This window comes from Monodon monoceros, unplaced genomic scaffold (genome assembly GCF_005190385.1).
Source record: "Monodon monoceros isolate NGI ecotype Baffin Bay Population unplaced genomic scaffold, NGI_Narwhal_1 Super_Scaffold_18, whole genome shotgun sequence".
Taxonomy (NCBI): Eukaryota; Metazoa; Chordata; class Mammalia; order Artiodactyla; family Monodontidae; genus Monodon; species Monodon monoceros.
The window spans coordinates 81226793-81249587 of NW_021703774.1; the positions used below are offsets into that span (position 1 = coordinate 81226793).

The 22795-nt window shown below is 51.0% G+C and overlaps 1 protein-coding gene across 4 annotated transcripts in view; it reads left to right on the plus strand.

Annotated features, from left to right (window-relative positions):
• SYT6 (synaptotagmin 6) overlaps nt 1–20580 on the plus strand; it is a 57528-nt gene extending 36948 nt beyond the window's left edge. Inside the window, exons 4-7 of one of the 4 annotated variants that reach the window (XM_029230166.1) lie at nt 9070–9190; nt 13683–13854; nt 15065–15215; nt 20509–20580. In XM_029230166.1, the coding sequence (XP_029085999.1) occupies nt 9070–9190; nt 13683–13854; nt 15065–15215; nt 20509–20580 (516 nt within the window). Of the gene's footprint in view, nt 1–9069; nt 9191–13682; nt 13855–15064; nt 15216–18767; nt 18786–20508 lie in introns of those variants that run through there. The other 3 variants (XM_029230167.1, XM_029230168.1, XM_029230169.1) reach the window with 3 other exon arrangements.
• The last annotated feature ends 2215 nt before the right edge of the window (nt 20581–22795 follow it).

A 22795-nucleotide genomic window follows, 5' to 3' on the forward strand; every position in this document is an offset into this window, starting at 1 on the left:
AGCATCTGAGAAGTTTGAATTTCTGTGAGATGTCCAGGATGGGATGTCATGTTGGACATACGAGGCTGGAGTCTAGAGGAGAGGTCGGTGAAGGCGCCATAAATTCGGGGGTCACGAGCATGGAGATGGGTGTTAACGTTGTGGGTGAGTGAGGAGAGAATGAGTGTTTAGAACCCACTGCTTAGCAGTAGGGACGGGAGGAGGATCCAGCAGGGACTGGAAGGTAGCTGCAGAGGTGGGAGGAGAACTGAATGAAGAGAATGCTTTAAGAGCAGCATGGGCAACTCCATGAAAGGCTGCAAAGAGGGTCTTCGGAGAACAGCCTCATCACAGCAAGACCCAGAGGTCTGGAGCATCTGGAGACAGGTGAAAACCTAAACCTTCAGGTCAGCAGAGATATGAAGAAGCTAAAGCCCCCATCACTGGTGGTTCAAGCACGTGCCCTCATCTGGCAGCAAAGCCCTCCCTGTTGACATCCCCGGGGCACCTGTTTGCAGAAATGTTCCTCGCTGTCCCAGGAGACTTGCCCCGCTGGGACCAGGGCAGCTTCCCTCCTGCTGAGAGCCCTGCGGCCACAGCCCTGCTCAGGCAGAGAGCAGATCACTCACCACTGAGTTGCCCGCCCTTTCTGGGGGAAACTGAGAGCTGTTTGACAGACATGCAGCAGGACAACTTGAGGCAAGAAATGAAGACAGATTCTCATCATTAAGTTCGTTAACGTGCCATTAACTCCTCTCTGTCATTAGTGAAGATGCCCGTGGATGGACCAGAGCGGAGGTGAACTCCTCGACCCTGGTCTCTCACAGACAAGCACCCATGGTGCAAACTTTTCCACTTGACCAGGCATTGCCTCCATCTCTTCTAGAACTTCCCCAAACTCTGCTCTCCTCAGACTCCTTCCAGCCCCTCATAGCTCCTCTCCCTCTCTACCCACTTTTTTTTTAAAGTCATTAGGAAGAGATCTGTACCTCCCAGTGTGATTCTGACTCATGGATATTTGCCCAAAAGTAATGGTGCGTGTGAAATGCTAAACCTCTTTTCAAGGGCAGGTTCACGAAGGAGAGGCTGTGAAAAAGTTTCCTAAATAAAACCATCTGTTTCCCTGAAGATGTTCAGATAGAGAAACATTTGTCTCCCACTGATGTGCTGTAGTGTCTCAAGGGGTCCCCCGGGACCAAACCCACTGCGAGAGTCTCCCTCACCTCCCCGCTCCCTGTGAGCTGGAGGGCCTCCTTCTCCATGGGCCGGGCTGGGTCCCAGGCTTTCAGTGTCCACAACACAGGCTGCAGCCGCAGTGTATGGAGTTCGTTTAAGGCGCCTCCATTCCGCTAGATCATTTATTCATAACGCTGCAATGCCCAGTGGGGCAGAAAACACTTGAGAGAAAAAGCAGGCATGCAAGTCAGAAGAAATAGAAGCTGCCCCAGCTCCCAGCAGGGAGCCCAAGCAGCACAACAAACACAGCCCGCCCTTCTACCCCGGCCACCCCCAGCACTGGGCATTCTCCCCAGCCCTGCAAGCCCAGGCCCGAGGGGGAGCAGGGAACAGCCCGGGGCTCACAGCCGGAACCCCCATCTGGCACCCCAGGAGAAGCACCCACCCCCTCCGCTCCCCTCCCCCAGCAGAGAGTTGATTCAGCCATGCGGGCACGGGGCAGCCGGGGTGCCAGTCTCCACCCTCCTCCACTGCATCCCCTTCGGCCAGTGGGTCACCAGGTCCTGCTGATTTCTTCCCAGATGTGCCTTGCCGGGCTTCAAGGCGTTTGTAACTCCTTTCCGCTAGGCCATTAGACCCAGGGGCCATGGGAGACACCCCAAGTCTGACCAGAGGAGTGAGAGGAGGTGACCCAAGAGGAGGGAACAGGACAGCTGGGCTGGAAAGAGGAGTGTTGTCCAGGACAGTCAGAGGGAGGGAGAGGTTATTTCAGGCAGTGGAAAGAACAGGGTGAAGACACGAAGGTACAAAAGAACCTGGAGGGTTTGGGAGGGGCAGTTATAGAGAGGCAAGATGCTGTAGTGCCTGAAACTGTGGGCTCTCGAGCCTGGCTGCCTGGGGTCACATCCCAGCTCTGCCATGTAGTAGCTGTGGGCTGGGCCAGAGGCACAGCCTCACTGCACATCAGGGTCCCCGTGGAGAAAATGCAGATAACCATAGGCTTTTGTGAAATTTATATGGCTCGGTACGTATGAGCACTTAGGACAGGACAGCCCATAATAGGGCACCTGGACCAGAATGGTTGGCAAGAAAGGCAAGGGCCAAATCATGAAGAAACCTGAATGCCACACGATGCTGTGGGTAAGGGATTTTCAAGCTGACTCCTAGAAGCTCCAAGGAGGGGTTGAAGGTAGGAGCTCTGGGTGCTTTGTCTCTAAGCCACTTTTCATCCGTTGTGTATATTTGGACTTCTAACAATGTTTCATTTGAAGAAGAGTTTTCCAGTTACAAAACAGGTATGGAATGGGGAGCCACTGAAGGATTCTGAGCAGGAGAATGACCCCCTGTTTATAGCAAGGAGGATAGATCAGAGGGGTCGGGGGGAGGGAGTCAGAAAGCTGGGAGGTCCAGGCAAGAGTTGGTGCAGGTCAGAGCTAAGGCAGTGCAGGCGGGAGGGGAAGAGAGGGCCTCGGAGTCTGCGGACTCTTAGGTGGCAGAACGGCATGGCGGGGTAACTGACTGGGTGTGGAGGCTGCAGGAGGGCAAGGAAGCTGGGATCCTTCTGGCATCCACTCTTCCCCCGGCCATTCATTTTCTGCAAGCCTGCTGAGGTCCTGCTTTTCAGAGGAGAGAAAATGCAAACATCTTTCAGGGCCTCTGAAACCTGGGCCTGTCTCCCTAACCCGGGGCTCCCCAGCACAGCGCCTGTCAGCCACTCCCGTGGTGGTCCTCACTGTTCCCTCCTGGCAGGCCCCCTCCCCCCCCCCTCAGGTCAGACCGGCTTCCCGACCCCTCTGTCTAAACTGCCCCACCCCCACCCCGCCATTCACTACCCTCTGTCCCAGCCCTGGTTCACCCAGCGCCTTCGGATACTCTCTTGCTTACTTTATTTTTGTCTCCCTCCTCCAGAATATAAGATCCTGGAGGGCTGGGACTCCGTCTGTCTCACCACTACTGTCTCCCCGTATTTGGGAACCTTTAGCAGGCGGGTGACGAATGAATGACACACGTGAAGATGGTCTCTGGTGTGGCGGTCTGGGTGGAGGGTGGTGCGGTGGGCTGAGAGGGAAATGGGGCAGAAGATACCTGCAGGGTCAAGGGCAAGCTGCTAGGTGTGGGCCCTGAGGCAGACACGGTGGGCCCTGCCCTGTTCACAGCCTTGTCTGGGCTCCTGTTGCCCACCCTGCGTCCACGTTGCCCTCTAGCCACGTGGGACCTCCGCGCCTGCCCCCTGTGTCTTTATGCACCCGCTGACCCCCTGCCTGGAGTGTGCTTGCTTGTTTCTTCTGCCGTCAGCTCCTTTCACTCGCCTCACCGGATCCTACCAAGCATCACCCCCTCTGGGAAGCCTACCCTGAAATCCCTCTTAGGGTTTATTCTTCCCTCCTCTACCTCCTACATCTGTCCACACTTCTCTTACAGTGCTCACTGATCAAGCCAGATACCACTGCTTACCCACGTGCATTTCTCTCCCTTGCCCCTGCACCAAGACTGTGAACTCTTGATAACAATAGTCATTATAGTTATAATAATTATAATAGCAGCTAATGCTTCCTGAGCGCTTACTCTGTGCCAGGCGCTATGCTAAGTGCTTGACACAAATTACCTCATTTAATCTTAACAGTCCCAAGAGGTAGATACTGTTATTAGCCCCATTTCACAGATGAGAAAACCAAGACTGTGAGAGGATTAAAGTAAGCCACACTCCTCATAAACGTCAGAGCTGGAACCTAGACCCAGATCGGCCTGACCCCAAATCCATAGGCTCAACCATTCCTTCGTCAAGCCAGTTATTTCCTGAGCTCTTACTGTGAATCAGGCCCTGGGCTAGACGTGGGGGTTGATGAGTAACACCAAACCCTATCCCTGCTCCCAAAGAACCCACCATCTAATGAAGACACAGCATTCATCATACAATCCCCACAATCAAGGTAAAGGTTACGGTCGTGGTGTGGGCTCTGAAGAGGTCTGGGGGGCTGTGGGAGCAGTCCCGGCATCCAGCCTCCACATCTGATTCACCTCTAACCCCGCTTCCAAGCCCCAGGCCTACACAGAGGCTCACTGGCCATTTCTTTACCCATTGGAGGCAAACTCGCTTCCACCCCATCTCTCTTCCAGCCCCCCAGCCCCAGGGTAACTTAACAGCACTTCCTGCCTAGTGCTTCAGAGATCCTTGTACCCTCCTGTGGCTTTTCTGAAAGTGTAGCGGATGCTTCTCTGCTGTTGATGGGAAATTCAGGCAAGCCACTTAATGATTAAGAGACTAGAAGTGTTCTCTAAGAGATGGGGAAGCGTCGTTCTTGTTTCCGCTCAGCCTGGATTCCCAAGAGGGATGCTGAGGCATTGACGCTGCTCATTGCCTATTTAGGAGGAGGAAGGCTAGCCCTGGAGAAGAACAAAAAAACACTTGGGGGGCATTAGGAACGGAAGGAATGAGTGTCTTTGAATTTCAAAACAAAGTTGCTAGATACCTTGAGGTGGGTAATAAACAGACACCAGTTAAGCATCCTTGGGCCATCTCAGTTGATGATGCCTGACAATGGATTTTCCAGTTTGAATGCTTGGTTTTTATGGCTGGCAGGGGCCTTAAGGCTACAACATCTAGTGCAACGCCCTCATTTTTACAGACCGAAGCCCAGAGATATGAAATGATGAGCCCGACATCTCTGGGCTAGTTAGTGGTGGAGGGACTAACGCCTCCACAAGCAGTGACTTGTGGTTCACTGCTCTTTCCGGCACAGTCCACGGATAGGAATTCTTTTTCTATGCCTACGGCTGTGTGAGTGCATCAAGGAGAGAGAAGTGCTTTAATGAGCTGTTGCAGATGGGCAGCTGGGGACAGCAAGGGCAGTGTGGTGCAATAGATGGGCCTTTACAAATCTTCCTGCCCAGACGCCTGGATACTGCAGCCAGGGGAGAGTGCTACCATAACGGGCGACAATGTAGCTGGACAGGCTGTATGCCTGTAAAGACAGACTGCTCCAGGAGCCGACATCCTGGCTGAAGGCCTACCCACTGCAAGCATTAGCCAAGACGCTTACCAGCTGCTACTGGGCTCAGACCCATGCTGTCAGCCCCTGGGTTAGCAGTCGAGAGGGGCAACTTGGATTCTGCTGCTTTCTGGACAGCAGTGACCTCCCCAGCACCAGGGAGCTCATTACCAGCCAGGGGCCCTATGGCGGCCTCCCCTGACAGAGGGTGAAGATGAAAGCAATAAGACGCTGGCTGTTCTGCGGCCCCTGGTCACCCCTGGTTTTATTAAAGCCAAAGTCGCAAACATCCCTAATGAGGATAAAGGGCTGGCAAGGTGCACAGGATCTGGGGCTGAAACCCCCTGAGAAAGGGGGTGGTGCTGAGAGAACCCAGGAAGGCCGCCCATGGTGTCAAGCTGGGCCTGGCTTTGCAGAGAGGAAGGTGGTGAACAGGAGATGCTGACTCTGTTTGCTTAGCTCCATCTATTTACTCAAAAGTAACCCATTTATTTTCCTTTATCAAATAACCCGTCCTCTCCTGCCTACGTGTGCAGGGGAATTAAACCCCCCTTGATCCACGGAGCCAAGAGCAGCTATCTTGCCATCAGGTCCAGCGAGGCCCAGTCACCCACGGCAGAAGGTCCTGGACTGGGCTTCGGGCCCCCCGGCCCCAGTTTCCTCTCTGCGTCCAAGTCGTAGGGGGATATTGGCTCACTCCCTTTGCCTGTCCGGGCCCAACGATGGAGGGTGGACCTCACTATTCAGTGCAGGGACCAGGATGGGGGTGGAGGTTCCAAACCTCGCTGCAGACTCAGCACCACGAGTGCCCCCCAGCTGCCACAGTTCTACCACAAAAGGAGGGGGCCTGCTGGGTCGGTGCTGTCCCTGGAGGGAGCCATCCTTGAGGGCAGCCCATAGCACCCCAGGTGATTCCATTCACCCTGAGGGATCTCCCACATCCCCAGGCAAGTCTCCCAAGCTCACAAACCAATCATCTCAGACTCCTGCGACAAGACAGCCTTCGAAGGCTCCAGAGTAGCCATGTGGGGAAATGGTGACAGCAGCCTTTTTTTCACCCCCCTCACAGGGGGGCCCTAGGAGCTTCCAGATTCCTCACCAGAGCCCTAACATGATCCGGGCGTGTGTGTAGCTCCTCTTGTACTATCGGGCACCCCTGAAGCTCAGCAGGTGTAAAGCAAAGCCCCTGCCCCTAAGGGGCCTCCAGTCCCTGGACGGCATGGGAGGGCCCAGCTGCAGCAAGGCAGGGACTCCGTAACACCTGTGAGCAGCTCAGGGACAGAAAGTGCTGCAGGGGTGTAGGGGAGATAATGCTCTGTGTGGGCTGGACCCTGGGCGAGGACCCCTGTGAGGGGCATGGCCCTGGGCCCTACAAGATGCATGGGATTGTCCAAGCAAAGATAAGAGGAGGAGCCATTTTGGCCAAAGGGACCAAAGATATACCGGCCAGTTGGAGCAGAGGGTTGGCATAGAGGAACAGAGAGAAATAATCAGGTGAGGAGGGAAGACAGGACCCAGTTGTTGAGGGTTCGGAATGCAAGCTGGGAAGATGGGTCTTGATTCCAGGAGCTGAACAAGGGGAGCCACTGAGAGCGTGCAAGCAGCAGCGGTGGCCTATGAAAGGCTTAACTTCACCAAATAGTCATTTCCTCCTGTGTGCAGTAGGGATACTAAGATCACCTACCTCACAGGCCTGTGGTGCGACTCGACGGAGATAATTTAGCAAAGGATTTGGCGCCTGGTACACATGCAATAACCTTGGTTCTTATTCCTGTTATTGAGTCTGAAAGGGTTTCTCTAAGTCTGGGCAGGATTGGAGAGCTACAAGGAAATAAAGGGAGCTGGGGGCCTCCTTGTACCTCGGTGCCCCCGCCAGAGATGGAACATTCAGCCAGGTGCACTGCTGACCTGACCCCTGCTGCATGAGGGGACAGTCATACACCCACAGCACCTGTCATGGGCCACTTCCTGTGTCTCCCTGAGGGAGAGGGAGATCCTGATGCCTTCTTTTAATTGGTTACACCCCACTAAACATGGTGCCTCTAGCAGGTTCTCAGCAAATACAAACAGAAGAACAGGTGAAGTTGTGGTCTAAGGTCTAGAGGAGCCAGGGTTACCTTGAGGTGCTCCCTAGGTGGGCTGGGAGGGCGTTGCTCTCCTAAGGGTCGGAGTCCAGCTGTGTCTCCCACCAGCCACGCAAGCCTGGTCGGGACTTTACACCCAAGTTTAAACACTGAATTCTTCTCTGTGAGATGGAGGGAATAATGACAATGCACCCTGCCTTGCACAGTGGCTGTGAGCCTCAGAGGTGGAGCGGCCCGTCACAGAAGAGCTTCGTGGGGCACAGGAGCTCGTGGGTGTTGGTCTTGGCTCTTGTGCTGGGGTGAGGGGGTGGGGGTAGCTCTCTCTACGCTGTGTCCAACTCTGCCCCAGCCAGACACCACCCTTCCACCCCTCACACCCACCCCCAATACCCCCGCCCCCTCCACCTCTTCACCCAGGGAGCCGGGAGGATTCACCTGCTACTCCTGGGATTTGATTCACCAGCGGGTTAAAAAAGGACAAATCCTGGGCTAGGGAAAGGGTGGGTATCAGTGCCACCTAGGGGAGAGCATTGAGACCACAGGCTCTGGAAGGGGTGGCGGGTTATTCTCCAGGTGAGGCCAAGTATCAGGGGTCTCTTGGCGTCCCCAGTAGAGGGTGGTTCTTTGTGAGGAGAAGGGACAAGAACATTGAAGCCACCCTTGACTGCTCTCTTTCTCAAAAGTCACCTCCTCCGGGAGGCCTCCCCGGCTAGCCTGTCTAAAATTTCAACAACTGTGGTCTCACCCATGAGCATTTCATATCCTGTTTCCCTGCCTTATTTTTTTCTCCTTGATCCTTTTTACCAACTTACTTACCATCTTTCTTGTCCTTTGTCCTATTAAAATGTAAGCTCCGTTAGAGCAGCGATTTTTGTCTATTTTGTTCTTTTCCATATCTCCAGTACCCAGAGCAACACCTGGCACATAGCAGGTGCTCAGTTACTACTTGTTGACTGACTGAATGAGCGAACAAATGGATATCTGCATCTGAAATCAGAGCCAGCCCAAACCCCGACCTCCTCTTCTTCTACCCTGGGTCTGGGAGATTTAAGAGAGGAAACACCTCCATGTCTTGGAGCCCCACGTCAGCCTCAGAGCCCGAGGGAGAGGTTTTGCAGTAATAGCACCCTCATCCACCAGGCGTGGCACAGGAAGAGGAGGCAGTCCAGCGGGGTGGGGAGAGGGCACCCCTGATGGCCAGAGTGGGTCTTGTACAGAATACTGTCATGACCCCAGGCCAGGCAGGGTGGGGAGTCAAGGGGTCCAGTGACTGAGAAGGGTAAGTTGGAGAATAGGGCTGGGCCCCAAAAGGCCTGGTGGTCTGGAGGCTGCAGCCAAAGAGCATAGGTAGGGCAGGTGAGGCCAAAGCAGGAGGGGGAGGACCAGGACTAGAGTCTGATTAGAGCTCAGAAGGAATACTGAAGGGGACAAATTCTGCTGAAGAGCCAGCGTTGTTATCATTGCCTTTTTTTTTTTTTTTTTTTTTTTGCGGGCCTCTCCCTGTTGTGGCCTATCCCGTTGCGGAGCACAGGCTCCGGGCGCGCAGGCTCAGCGGCCATGGCTCACGGGCCCAGCCGCGTCCGCGGCATGTGGGATCTTCCCGGTCCAGGGCACGAACCCGTGTCCCCTGCATCGGCAGGCGGACTCCCAACCACTGCGCCACCAGGGAAGCCCTATCATTGCCTTTTATACCCAGTTACTCTCAGCATAGAGGCCAGAACGTCAGGCCTTAAAGACATAGCACTCTCCCTCAGAGAGCCTTCTCCTGGGCTCCGGAGCGGCCCTGCAGCTGCACTGGAGCTGTGTGCCCCTCATCTGCCCTCTTGTCTGCTTCTTTGCAGGAAAGCGTGGATTTGGGAGAGATCATGTTCTCCCTCTGCTACCTGCCCACAGCAGGCAGGCTCACCCTCACTGTGATCAAATGTCGGAACCTCAAGGCGATGGACATCACAGGCTACTCAGGTACCTCTCCTACCCGAGTGCTTGCCAAGTGGCCTCCCAGCAGCCTAGATATTAGGATGTGGAAAGATGTTCAGAGAGAAGGGGGAAGAAATGTCAGTATTCTTCGAACAGGAGCACAGCCCTGCAGGCAAATGGTCTGGCTCTGAATTCCAGTTCTGCCACTTCTTTGTGGTGTAATGCTTTGGTTTCCTGATCTGGAAAAAAAAAAAACAAAACAACTTACACAGGTTGCTTTAAGGATAAACGAGTTAATTCAAGTAAATGCTTAGAAATGTGCCAGATACATAATAAGCAGTCAGTAGATATTGGCTATTACTATCATTCTTTCTCTTTGAGGATGGAGAGAATAAGAAGCAAATAAATAGGTGAAAAAAATTAAGGAACATCTTTCTAGTTTGTGTGAGGCCTCAGGACTTCCAAGGGTTATGTCAAGTTTGAGTGTCTTAAGTGTTTGTAGGTCCACGCAGCGACGGCAGCCCTGCAGACCGAGTCAAAGGAACAGAGGCGCTGAAAAACAAAGTGCACTTGTATTTGAGGTTTTCCTGCAGGGCTCTGGGCCTCTGTCTCAGCACCAGGAGAGCTGCTAGGTACAGCAGGAGAAAGAAGTCCTGTTCTAGCAACCGAGGAGATGCTGGTTTGGATGCAGCCTCAGAGCCTGCAGGCTGGACCCGGCGTCAGAGATTTGATCCTTTTCCACGATTCTGCAAGTCATTGTCAGAGAAGGTTTTTGAGTTTTGATATAACAGAGGAGTCCCAGGAGCCTCCTTCCCCGTGTCGGCTCAAATTAGCCCAAGGGATGGGGTAGAGCATCCCAGAGAGCAGGCACGTAGAACTGCCTGGGCTGCACTCAGTAGCAAATGCAGGGAAAGGCTTGGTTTGTTTCCCTAGACCCCTACCCAAGAGGCTCTTCTGGAGATCCCAGTTAGCGATGTAAATCCACTCCACAGGTGCCTCTGAACTTGGCTGGGAGTATATGGAAGAGTTTTCCTTTTGCTCATTAATTTTTTCCTTAGTGTAATCACAGTTGCCATAAAGAGGTGACCGTCTAGCTGAAAACATCTTGGCCCAGGCCCAACCTGGTGCATTTGGAAGAAGATGAGATATTAGGCCTTGAAATATGAGATTTCAGGAAAGGGTGGTCAAGAAACGCTGAAGTGAGGTGTATCTGTTTGTGGCTTTGAATCCCTCAGAGCCTCTGCTCCCAGCCCGCACTGTCTCTCTGCAACACTCATACCTTCCAGGCCCAAAGCTGCCCCAGATAGCGCCTGACCCAATGCCTCTAGCACTGCCCTGACGCCTCTCCTTCCACTGAAGCTACCACCACACATCAGGATGTGGTGAGGAGCTTAAAGAACCTCTTCCGACACGTGCAAAGCTCTTAGGCAGCAGCAAGCTGGCTTCCTCCAAAAATACAACCAATGTAGATTGCATTTTAATATCAAAATAAGTGTGTGCAGGGACAGAAATTCACTGAGGACGCTCAAGACTGCTGAAGGAAATAGGATTTTGCTACCCAAGTCCCCACACTATCTTCTCTGGTGTAATTAAATTGATGTGCTAGAGAGAGAGCTTACAGCGAAGTCGCCAAGGTAATCGTAAAGGCTGTTCCACATCAGAGGGTTGGGGGTGAGAGACTTTTCTCACGCTAAGTTCTAACCTCCCTCTCATGATTGCCTCTCTTTTCTACCTGGGTTTGGAATCTGGTATTAAATCTCAGCTTGATTCTGAAAATTCAGGGGTCCTCTTTTTGCTAGGGATTTCTATTTTGTTCATTGAGGTAAGCAAGTGTCTGGGACAGTTCATGGAACACACTAAGCATTGAATAAGTATGTATTGAATGATGAATGAATGAATGAATTTATAGGATAAAGAACTTTGTGGGGACACACCTGCCAGGGGCCTCTCAAACTAGATCTCCTGTTTTGGAGGATAAGTTTGAGGTTGCCTTCAGCCCGGACTGCTTTGATGTTGGACTAAACTAGGGAGCGGATGTTCTTGATTCTTACCTGTTCTTGATTTATATGACTTTGACCTCTAAAACCAAAGACCTTCCTATTCTCCTCGATCTAAACTAGTCGTGAATCAATTCTTTAAGCCTATCCACTAGAGCCATGACAATAAAAAATAATACAAAATAATAATAAGGATCAGTATACCCCAAAGGGATGGTGAGTGAGTAAACACACCCATCTCTGCCACATCTGGTCTGTACTGCTTTCAGTCTAGTGGTTACAAATGTAAACTTTGGAGTCAGACCTAAGTTGAAATCTTAGGCAAGTTTCTTAATCTCTCAAACCTCAATGTCCCTGTCTATAAGAGGGGGATGATGAATATTTTATAGGGTTGACATGAAGCTTAAATGACATGATATGTGTAAATCTCTTAGCGTGGTGCCTGACACACACTGCATGCTGAATTATGATGGCCCTCATGACAAGGAGGCTGAAACACACTGCTGGTCGTTGTGCCGCCTCCCTCAGCTGCATAAACATCATTGACTGCTGGAGAGGAAAGGGCCTCAAAGGTGGTCTGGAGCCAGCATTCCATTAGAAGCACAGGCTTCTGCCCTAGAGCAAAAACCCTAAGGAACAGTCCTCTCTCTGCTTAGCCTCTTGGATGATGGTGAGAGTATGGGTTCCTTCAAGGGAAGCACCCACTGAATTTTATAAATTAGATACGCCTCATACGAGTGAATACAGTTAGGGAAGGAAGCTGAGAATCTCCCAGCTAATCATCAGGCATTTGCCTAGTGGCCCGTGGGACAGGTAGCTCTGTCACATCTTCCCAAGCCTGGCGACATGGAGGTTTGCTCCGCTGTGGGCGTGTATGGAAATAGGCATGGCAGGGAATGAGACAGCACTTGGGCAGCCTCAAGCCTGAAGACGCTTTCCAAGGCAATGTTCACACTTCAGGAGCATAGAGGTTGCCAAGTTAACAACAGGTCTCGGAGGTAGCTATCCCACCCATCTGCTTGGACCTCAACACGGTGCGGGGCGTATCCATAGAGAATGGAGCCTGCGGACACGAGAAAACGATCTCACAGCAGTTCTAGGAACTCCTCCTTCCTTTTTACTGAACGTCCTCCTGAGAGAGAACCCTTGCAAATGGGTCGTCAGAGACAGCAGGGTGATTAAACACCTCATGGTCTCCCCAGGTACCCCATAAACCCAAGTGCCCCCATGGCTAAGGCACAGCTGCTGCTGTCACGTTGGTGAGTCCGTAGCACATGTGGGCATCTACAGAACTGCCTTTAAGGCTTGAGTTTCTGATCCCATGTCACGGGTCTCTGTAGCTTCCCCAAAGCTGTGCACCTCTTCTGCCACCTGAACAATTCCCCAGGGAGAATGAGCGCCTCGTTGGGTACTTGGGTGCCCAGGAGATAGAGCCATATGCCTGTGAATGAGGAGCCGGGAGCGGCTGCTTTGTCCGCACCTCCTGACAGAGTCACAGGAGCCCTGGCTTCTGGGCAAGCAGGTGTCTCAGCACATCAGTGTCTCAAAAGCTATTATTACCTGTGAGTTGCCGTCCCGTTTCTTGAGTTGTGCAGCATAAATAACAGTTATGACGGTGACTGAGACACCTGAGCTATGAGATACAATCGGTGTCACTTCACTTGGATGAGTAGAAAATTTCAGGGTAGGAAGCTGACCATGAAATACCCATTCAGAAAACTAAAGAAGAGACAAGGATGGGAGGCGCGTGGGAGGTCAGTAAAAAGACATCTCCTCGAGGGCTGGAGAGATTCCAAGATCCCACTGAGAGATGAAATGGCAGCCGGCCACCCTGAGTCCCAGGAGGCTGCCTCACTCAGTCCCCCGGCCACGGCCCCCTCCTCCTCCACTGCCCAGAGTGGGCAGGAAACAGCTTCCGGGGAGGCAGAGAGCAGGGCTCCTACCCCCTCCCTGATGCCAGATGGAAATGAGCTTGATGGGACAATGAGACCCATAATCCTGTCCTCAGGTAGGGAGGACCGGACAAGCATCGTGACTGTCCCTGTTCATTTACTCTGTCTCATTGCTACTCCTCGGGTGTCATTGATTCTATTTTTACCCACTTTATGCTTTGGTTAATAATGCTGACAAGACCCCCCAGAGAAAAGGCTCCAAGTAGGTGAAAGGAACAGAGTGCCTTTGTTCAGCTTCCCCACCCTTTGGAGCCAGCCAGCCAACCATAGAGTTGAGATTTAGTGAACTGCATACCCGTGGGCAAGTATCCTGTCTGATTTGGGGCCAGCTTCCCCATTAGGGGAAGTCCGTTAAACACTCTGCTAAGAAGCCTGAGGTCACCAAAGACTCTGTGTTTATTAAGCACAGAGCATCTGCAGAGACAGGTGTGCTACATAAATACAAGGTGGTTTCATTATTTTAACAGCCCACTGATACCATCTGAGAATAACAGTAGGTCTGGGACTTCCATCCTTCTGCTGCACATGATGTTTAAGGACATCTGTTTAACACGCTCCCTTCCCTTCTCACTGCCCCCATTGGCACAGATCCATACGTCAAAGTGTCCCTGCTTTGTGACGGGCGGAGACTGAAGAAGAAGAAAACCACCATAAAGAAGAACACCCTCAACCCCGTCTACAATGAGGCCATCATCTTTGACATTCCCCCGGAGAATATGGATCAAGTCAGTCTGCTCATCTCGGTTATGGATTATGATCGGTAGGTACAGGTCCCTGAGGGCCACGATTCCCTGCCCCTCGTCCCCACCTCAGTGCAGCACAGGGCTCTTTGACCTTGGACCTTGTGGTTCATGGCTCAGACACTCATTGGTCTCAAATCTGGCTCCACCCAAGGAGGGTACAGGAGTTTGAGGAAAAGCATGGATTCCCCGCCAAAGTAGAAGCTCAAGCTTCACTTCCCAATGGGCTCATTTCCATCAGGGGCTGCCCCACCCATCAATTTCCCTGAATTCACCCCCGACTATTCCCATTCCTCCATCTGGCATCTGTCCTTTAGAATCCCGCCCACCCCCCTCCCGCCGTCCTCTCCATTTCCACTGCTGCTACCACTCCCACTTGGGGATGTCTGTGCAGCCCTCCTAGCTGACCCCTGGCTCCATCACTTCCTGCCTCAACCCAGCCAACATACCAAGGCACACCTTCCTAAAAGACCACTTTGTTCCTGGGCCTGCCCCTCTCAAGAACCATCAGTAGCTCCTGCTCTCTGGACAAGCTCTTCCCCTGGACTCCCGAGACCTTCCAGATCTGGACCCAGCATATCCATCCAGCTTGATTTCCCCCACCTTGTATGTGTTTCTTCTCCACCACTTTCCAAATCCTGCCTCCCCGTCAAGGCTGGCTCAAACACATTCTCCAACTACGTCAGCTACTGTGACTCCTTCTCTCCAGGTGTCACTTTCACTGAAGGAGAAAAAAAACATGCAGTAAAGCCTCAATCCAGGATCTTTAGCACAAGTTCCCAGACATAGTAGATGCTGGGTGAACAAATATGAGTGATGACTGATGTTCTTACTGAGCAAATGAATCACATCACAGCCGCTAGGTATGGAGAAATGGTGCTCAGAGCAGGTTGATTTATTTCCCAATAGCGCTAATGTCTCAAGTGCTCGCTGAGTCAAATAAAGGAAGAGACTTAAACTCTCCCACTCCCCAGAGTCAGGCCATCTGCCCACCATTCCTGAGATTCCAAACAAGTTGAGAACCTTTTGCTCATCTGTCTGTGTCCAATGTCCACCCAAGGAGACTGGGCAGTATTTCACTGCCGCTGGCACCCTGAGGCCCTGCCGAGCATCTGTTTACAGAGCTCAGTATTCTGAGTTAGACCTGGGGGGCTGAGACCCAGACCGCGGGACTTCCCTTTCTGAGAGCATGTCTGGTCACCGATGCCGGGCCCTTTGTTTCTCCCTTAGAGTGGGCCACAACGAGATCATAGGAGTCTGTCGTGTGGGGATCAGTGCCGAAGGCCTGGGCAGGGACCACTGGAACGAGATGCTGGCATACCCGCGGAAGCCCATCGCACACTGGCACTCCTTGGTGGAGGTAAAGAAATCCTTCAGAGAGGTGGGTGAGGTCACGCTTGGCCCTTGGCATGTTTGCTGCATGGCAGCGTGGGCTGGAGAATGGCAGTTGGCTGCTGCGAGACCTCGCCTTTGTGGGTCCTTGGGGGGCACTGGCGGGGGGAGATACACGCTTCTCACCCAGGGTGTAACAGGCAGAAAGGAAATGGGGGAAGATGGTGGGAAATTGCTTGATAAAAAGCCTTTGATGTTGAGTATATTGAAAGTGACACTGAGTTCAAAACAGAAAAGAAAAACTTGGAGGAAGCCTTCCCAGCAGCTCACTGTGCCAGGTCCGGAATGCTTCCACGAAGCCCCTGAGCCAAGTCAGTCCTTTCAGAGAGAGCCCCAAGAGGGTGAGATCAGAACTTGGCAAGAAATTCTACCCCTGTCGAAGCAGTAAGTCCCCTGAGGCTCTAGCCAGACAGTCCTGGGGCAGTTCTCGCCACGTGGATGGAGCTGGCCAGAGAGAGGATCCTACCCTCGTGAATGTTGCTTCTCCCCGTTGTTGGAGAAGAGAGTGTGGCTTCAAGGTGGCCCAGTTTCCAGCCGGATCCTAACAGAGACGTAATGGACACAGCACTGCCTGGGAGTCCCGAGACTTGGGCTCCAGCCCTGGACCTTTCCAACTTGCCTCATAACCTTGAGCTAGTTATTGCTCTCTCAGCTGCAAAGAAAATGTTCCTTCCAGTGACACAAGCCTGCCCCACCTCCACCAAACGGTACCAATTTAAGATCCTGCCGTTCATCACCTTGGTGGTCCTCCGGCCGGCTTTTTCTTAAATGGTTTGGGACATGGGGGTAGCCAAGCAAGTTTTAAACCTCATCTTATTACTTCCACCCATATCCTAGAAAGCCAGGTGATCATTCACTCATTTTAATAGGTTTCCAGCCAGGGAGTCTAGAGAGTTGTATAAAAATTGGAAAATCTACTAATAAAAAAATAAGCCACATGGCCCCTCAGCTTAAAAAACAGCATAACCCCTTCCCCGTGCTCTATGACACAGAAAAGGTGTGGGCAGCAAACCCAGAGAATCCGCCGTCTCCTCTTCCTTCTCAGGGTGGTCAAGCCTGCTGGCCAGCAGCGTGAGGCTTCACATTTCTGTCTGGTGTTTGCCTTGGTTTTACCACAGCTGTGGAGCTTTAATGAGTGAGGCCAGTCCCTCAGCTCCTGGGCTCCCCTTTCTTCCAGAAGGCCCTCTCTGCAGGGTGTGGGTGAGGTACACACAACCAGCCTGCACCTACACAGGAGGCAGCCAGTGGGCATCCAGCACCTCACCGACTGCAGGGCTGATTCAGTCTAGAGAGGGGGTGTGGCACCCCTCCTTTTAAAATCCTTTGCAGGTATTTAAGGGTAGAATAAGTATACTAAAACGTTCAGGATGGCGTGGGGCAGGGGCAAGGAATGGGAGCTGAGAGGCCTCTGATGGGCTGCAGGGCCTCAGGCACCTCACTGCCCCACCTGCTCTTCAGTTTCCTGGTTGGTAAAATGAGGGGGTGGGCTCCTCCCATCTCAGCTTTTCTAGGAAACTCTGGCCCAAAATGACGGGATGACAGGTGGCAGGTGAGCCCACATCTTGCATCGCCTTTCTGACCTTGAAGCTGCAATAATCCATTGCTGTTGCCAGGTTAGTCTGGCCACACAGACTGGAGTAACCAGCCAACAGTGGCTGGAGATGGGGCTGAGGTGCAAGGTAGCACAGAGGGGCTGGGGCTCGGCCCCAGCATCGCTCTCCATGACGCATACCACCTAATTAAGCCAAATAATTGATTTCAAGTCCTGTTTCTTTGAGAACTCCGACTCACTGGTCCAGACTACAAAAGAAAGATAAAGTAGAACCAAGCCCTTGAAAATGAATATTTGATAAGACAGAAAAGGGAAAGTAACAGTATATGGAAAACGGAAAGAGAATAAATTGATTCATATCCTTTGGGTTTACTTTTTTCTTGACCTCGCACACCAAGTTCCCGAGACTTTCCCTTCCCCCACTCCCTGGCCTTCCATTTTCTGCTCAGCTGATCATTTCTCTGTGTGAAGAAGCTGAAAATGACATTCATCTTGGCAACTTAGGATTTCTTCAGTACAAATTTGTAAAAATGTGTACCTACACTTTTTAGCATCTATAGTTTAAGTACCTTTATAGAGATGCATCTAAAAACCTCTAGGGTAATATTAAGTACACCCTCTTTTTGTTCATGTGATGCATTGTACTTGAACATTTATCGTCTCAACCATCCTTAGAGCTCCTGCCTTCTTTTTGGTCCTGTTCTGGACACTGAGCAAGAACCTTGCTCTTGGAGCTTGTTTCTCCCGTTTGTATAATACATACAAAACTCTTATTCTCCCCCTCCTGGGAAGATAAATGGCATCATATCTAGAAAGCACTATATTTATATTCCACATTTCTTAGAGGAGTTTCAAGTGCTGTGATCATTTCTTTTTTTTTTTTTTTTTTTTTTTTGTGGTACGCGGGCCTCTCACTGTTGTGGCCTCTCCCGTTGCGGAGCACAGGCTCCAGACGCACAGGCTCAGCGGCCATGGCTCACGGGCCCAGCCCTCCGCGGCATGTGGGATCTTCCCGGACCGGGGCACGCACCTGTGTCCCCTGCATCGGCAGGCGGACTCTCAACCACTGCGCCACCAGGGAAGCCCTCATTTCTTTTTTATTAACGAGAACAGAGGGCACCATACTGGCTTGTTTGTTTGGAGTTTTAAAATTAGGTTGAAGGAACAAATTAACTGAAAAGGTATTTTTCCCTGCTGGGATTTTTTCATGAATAAAAATTGATTAAGCCACAGTGAGCATCCTTCCCCAGCAGAGGCTGTGGCCTCTTTCCTCTCAGCACTCCTGCCCAATGCTACGTGCTGTCGCTGTCACCACACACACAGCCCACGTTGACCAGCGATCTTCTCCAAGGCGGTTTACTATGAAGGGTCAAATTCAGATCATCTGCCAGAGATTTTATATCTCTGTTGGAATGTCACACATTTCAGAACAATAAAAGATCTCACTGGACCACAGCTGCCCTTGAATAATTATCCTCATTGGTGTCCTGGAGACCAATTCACTGCTATTTCAGAGCCACCATGATAAGCCTGCAGGAACCATTCATCTTCCCATTGTCCAGGAACCCCATCTCCTCCCTCTGTTTATCTTCACAGGAAAAATCAGGGGCTGGCAGGGGAGCCAGTGTGCCTTCTTCATGTGTCCTGGATAAACAATTATGCTCCGTGCGACTTCTCTTTGAGCTATTATATAAAGGAAAAAAGATGTACTCTGTGTAGCCGTTTCTTTTTTTCCTCCTCTGAGCTGGCCTATCAATCAGTCAGGTTGTTTAAGAGGCATGCTTACCCAGGGGAGAAGCCGGTAATTACAATGTACCTTTCACCGACATTAAAGGTTGTAACAGAAAAAGCAGAAGCTCTAAAATGAAGATCTGTTAAATGAAAGCATTAGTAATCATCTTATGTCACCTTCTGGTTAAGAAACACTTGAGTCAGAAGTCACAGTGGGCTCAAAAACCAGGCATTTATTTATGTAAAATATTTCACCAGGGAAACCCTCGGTTGTGATTTCACTCACGTGGATGCTGCAATCAGAGAGACTGCCACCGGAGTTAGGAGTAAGTACCTGGTATGGCACCAAAGAGGTTAGGTTTCTTATTCCATTGTGTGTCTCCTTCTTCTCCTGATGTGGCCAGGTGCAAAGGTGGCCACAGGATGGAGCAGAGGGAACACTGAGTGTGGACGGAGTTAGGAGACCTGGCCTCAGATCCTGGCTCTGCTCCTAACTAGCTGTGCGTTGACCCCTCTGCGTCTTGGTTTTCTTATCTGCAAGAACAAAAGAGCTAGCCTCGATGATCCCCCAAAACTGCCTCCGGGTTTCGCATGCTAAGATTGCTCAGGCCCAGGTCACACTATGGTGGTCATCAATACCTGCCTGTCCAGCCTTTGATTACTTGTAAAGATCTTCAGGTTGGCTTGCCCAGTGGGTACTAAAGGACCATGAAGGACCGAGCCTGAGGACAGGTAACAGAGGCTTTCCTAAGAGCCAGGAACATGAAAGCAATCAGCAGGTCTGGGTCTCTCCTCTGCGTTGTGGGTTCCCACAGGAGATGCTGGAAGGGATGGTCTAATCCTTAAGTGGCTCGGCTCTGTCTAGAAAGCGCTGTGTTGTGAGGTGTGGGGTGGAGAAGGGACCGCGTCCTTCCCCATCCTACCCCTACACATAACACAGAGGTGTAGTCCACTTCTCCTCAGCCCCATCACTCCACATGGAGACCCCAAAAACCCATGAGAAGCAAAAGGGGCTGCACTTCAGGTTCAGAAAGGCCATCTCACCCACGTACCTAACTTCTCTCCCTGGAGCCTTGTCCCGCAGGCACCTAGGAGAGTATCGCGTCTCCTCTGCTCACAGAAAGGATGGAGTGAGCAGTGGACACTGACTTGCTTTGAAGTTATACAGTCACCAGACGGCTCTGGAATATTCACAGGGTCAGATCCTTGTCCAGAAAACATGGCTCCAGCTCTGCCTGGCTTTTCAATGTAAAGAAGGGTTCGATGGCCCAAGCGTGGGTCATCCACCCTCAGCCCTCTCCTCACTCCATTACACCTAATTACATCACCATCTTCACAGAGGGGTTAGAGTCGGGCTGAGGGGGTGGCAGCCTGTGAGACAGGAGAGGGAGGAAAAGAAAGGTGGAGGCACCCGAAAGGGCAGGGGGCTGCCATCTCCTCCCACCTCTTCACAAGTTGAGTGTGAAGGCCCCCAGGAAGCGCTCAGACTGAAGAGGAGAGCCCAGCGCGGAAGCGAGATCAGGGCTTTAGCTGCACGAACAGCTCCCAGACAAATTGCTAAGAATTCATGATTGCAGGATCTTGGCCGTAAGGGCATACTCTGCAGACGGCCTCTTTCGCTGCTAACAAAATCCGATTTTCAGCGTGAAAAATGGCTGAAGCATTCAGAAATGGTCCAGTCATAGCACCTCATTAACTAACACACATGCACGCACGTGCACGCACGCACGTGCACACACACACACCTGCACACATGCATTCCACACGCTAGAGAAAGCTTTCATTATCTCTGCAGCAGGTCTTTTCTAAAACTCAGGCCTTCCAAACTAGAAGCTCGAAAGCTGGTCTCCTTACGTTTTTGCATGGCTAACAGCAAAATTCACGAAAGCTTATGAAAAGCCGGGAAAAGGTGAATTCAGTGCATGGGCCAGATGAGCTTCAAAAGTTGAAATGTACATTCCTTTGGCAACGGGTAAGTGGCTTTTTCTCCCCTCCCCAGTGGCAGGGCCGAGCCGCCAGCTTCGACAGCGAGAGCTCGTGCCCATCTCCGAGACCACCTCCGACACCCTGAGCTGCACGCTGGCCGGGCCACACCAACGAGACTCAGCAGGGTTCTTTTTGCACTTGTTCAACCGTCTAAAGACAGTGCTGTGCAGCAGTGGCGGTAGGGGCAGTGCCTCTCACTCCAGAGTCTTAGCTGCCCCGTGTAGGTCAAGGCCGAGACAATTGTCGTGTGGTCGGATCTGTCTTAGTCTTTTCTGTCTCCCAAGGTGATGTTTTTCTGGTTCTTTCACTTTTTATGGATCTGCTGTCAGGAAGAAAAGAAGAGAAAAAAAAAAAAAAAGAGGGGAGAGCCCCGACATTGGTTCTATTAAATACAGTGTAACATAGTCGTCTTTGAGGGGGAGGTGGTTTGAGTTTCTGAAATTTTGTGTCTCCACTGAACTCCCTAACCCCGGAGGAGAGGGAAGTGGGATGGGCAATGGCTACTTTGTTAAGTGGGCTTCGGCGAAGAGCCTTTACAAAGGCTACTACTTACGACTCTTAGAAGCGCTTTGCTGATGTGACATAAACCGAGATGTGGACTCCTGGCCCCATGTTGAAATTGGGAGCATTCCGAGCTATCTGTGAACCTTCAGCTGGTCGTGCAGGGCTCCTCTCTCCCAGTCCTCGTGAATTGAACATGTCTTGATTCCTCATGGGAACTGAGTCACTTCCTTTAGGAATAATTCTGTTGAAACGAACATGCCCTATGTTTTCTGGCGCGCCACAGTTAATGACCATATTTGTTTGAAAACAAGATCTTTGTTCTCAAAAATAACCTTCTTGTAAAAAAAGAAAAAGGAAGCACATATGTTCTGGAATGATTTCTGCATTATACCTAGCTTTATAGTTCCATGAAGTATCAAGCAAATGTTTAAAATGCCTAAAGAGATCAAAGAAAAAACTACATAAAACGTTCTTTTCTGAATGGGAAGTTTTGAAATCCAAGGAATAGGTGTAGTCTTTTTATGAACAGTACCTTCTTGATTAAAACCAAGTCAGCTTAAGTCTATTTCAGCCCCCTAGATGCTAGGACAATGTTCATCTTAAACTTTAGTTCTATAGATTATTAAGGACTTTAGTGTTTGTTTCAGTGGTAATGAAGGATTTTTTTTTTTCTTTAGATCTCTACCGTAGGTCAAATTCAGTTTAGGAAAAAAGAATGTTTGAACTATTCTGTATTGTAATCGTCCATTTCTGTTGAGTTAATAGTGGCCTTCCCACCAACCCCCTAGAACTAGATTGATTTGCTCCATCTCAGTCTGTATAGCCCTGGTAGATGTGTGGGTGGGTTTTCACTTCAGTTTGTGGCTGTGAAATGCCAATTTCCAGAGCTGTGTGTGTGACTGCTGCTGAAGTCTGCTGAAGAAGCGCTTCCTTCAACAATGGCAGGTCAAGAACGTAAAAACTGTTCACACACCTTGCGTCTCACTCTTTACATATGTCACATGCTTTAGGAGCAGCGATTCAATAAAGTAACCCTTGTTTTAAGCCAAGTTATCAGGTTTCCGTGCTGATATTACTTTGGGTAGTGTCTCCTAAGTCCTAAAAATGACCAGATTGGGCAGGAGGTAACAGGATATTGTGGCAAAAGAAGTTTGCATCTTAAAACAATGTAGATAAACTGAGAATTCACCCTGTACTGAGCTTTAGGCTGGGGCTAATGTGTCATTGGTGTAAAGATAAGTTTTCTCCCCAAATGTCTTGTGACTGACAGGCCTTCCCAGTCAAGAGCCTTGCAGCTGGATGTTCTCTTGAGAGAAGAAGAAACTCAAGGTCATGACAAGACTTCCAACAGGCCATGAACTTCATTCTGTTTCTTGACTCTAGAATGACCCCATCAAGATGGCCATCTCAATCATTGGGCAGGTGCTGGGGGTCCTGTAACTATGAAGGGGGCATTGACTTTCCAGCATCATAGGGAGCCCAGAAATTATTGTGAGGGGTTCCTTCCAGAAGTGAGCTTGAAATGCATCTCCAGCTGTCATCTTCAAACCTGTAGGCAGATGGGGAGGACTGAGAAGGGAATAGGATCAGTGCGAATCATGGAAGAGTCACTGCTCTGAGGCATTCCTTTTATGTCCAAGCAGCTATCTCACACGAGTGAGCCTCCCCAGTGGCTGTGAAAAATCATTTCCTGAGCAGATTATGGTTAACCTCCACACCACCCTGACCAACTGCTACCAGTCCCGCTATGGCAGTTTTAGTAAACGTCTACAGTCTGGGGAGCCCACGCCAGGGAG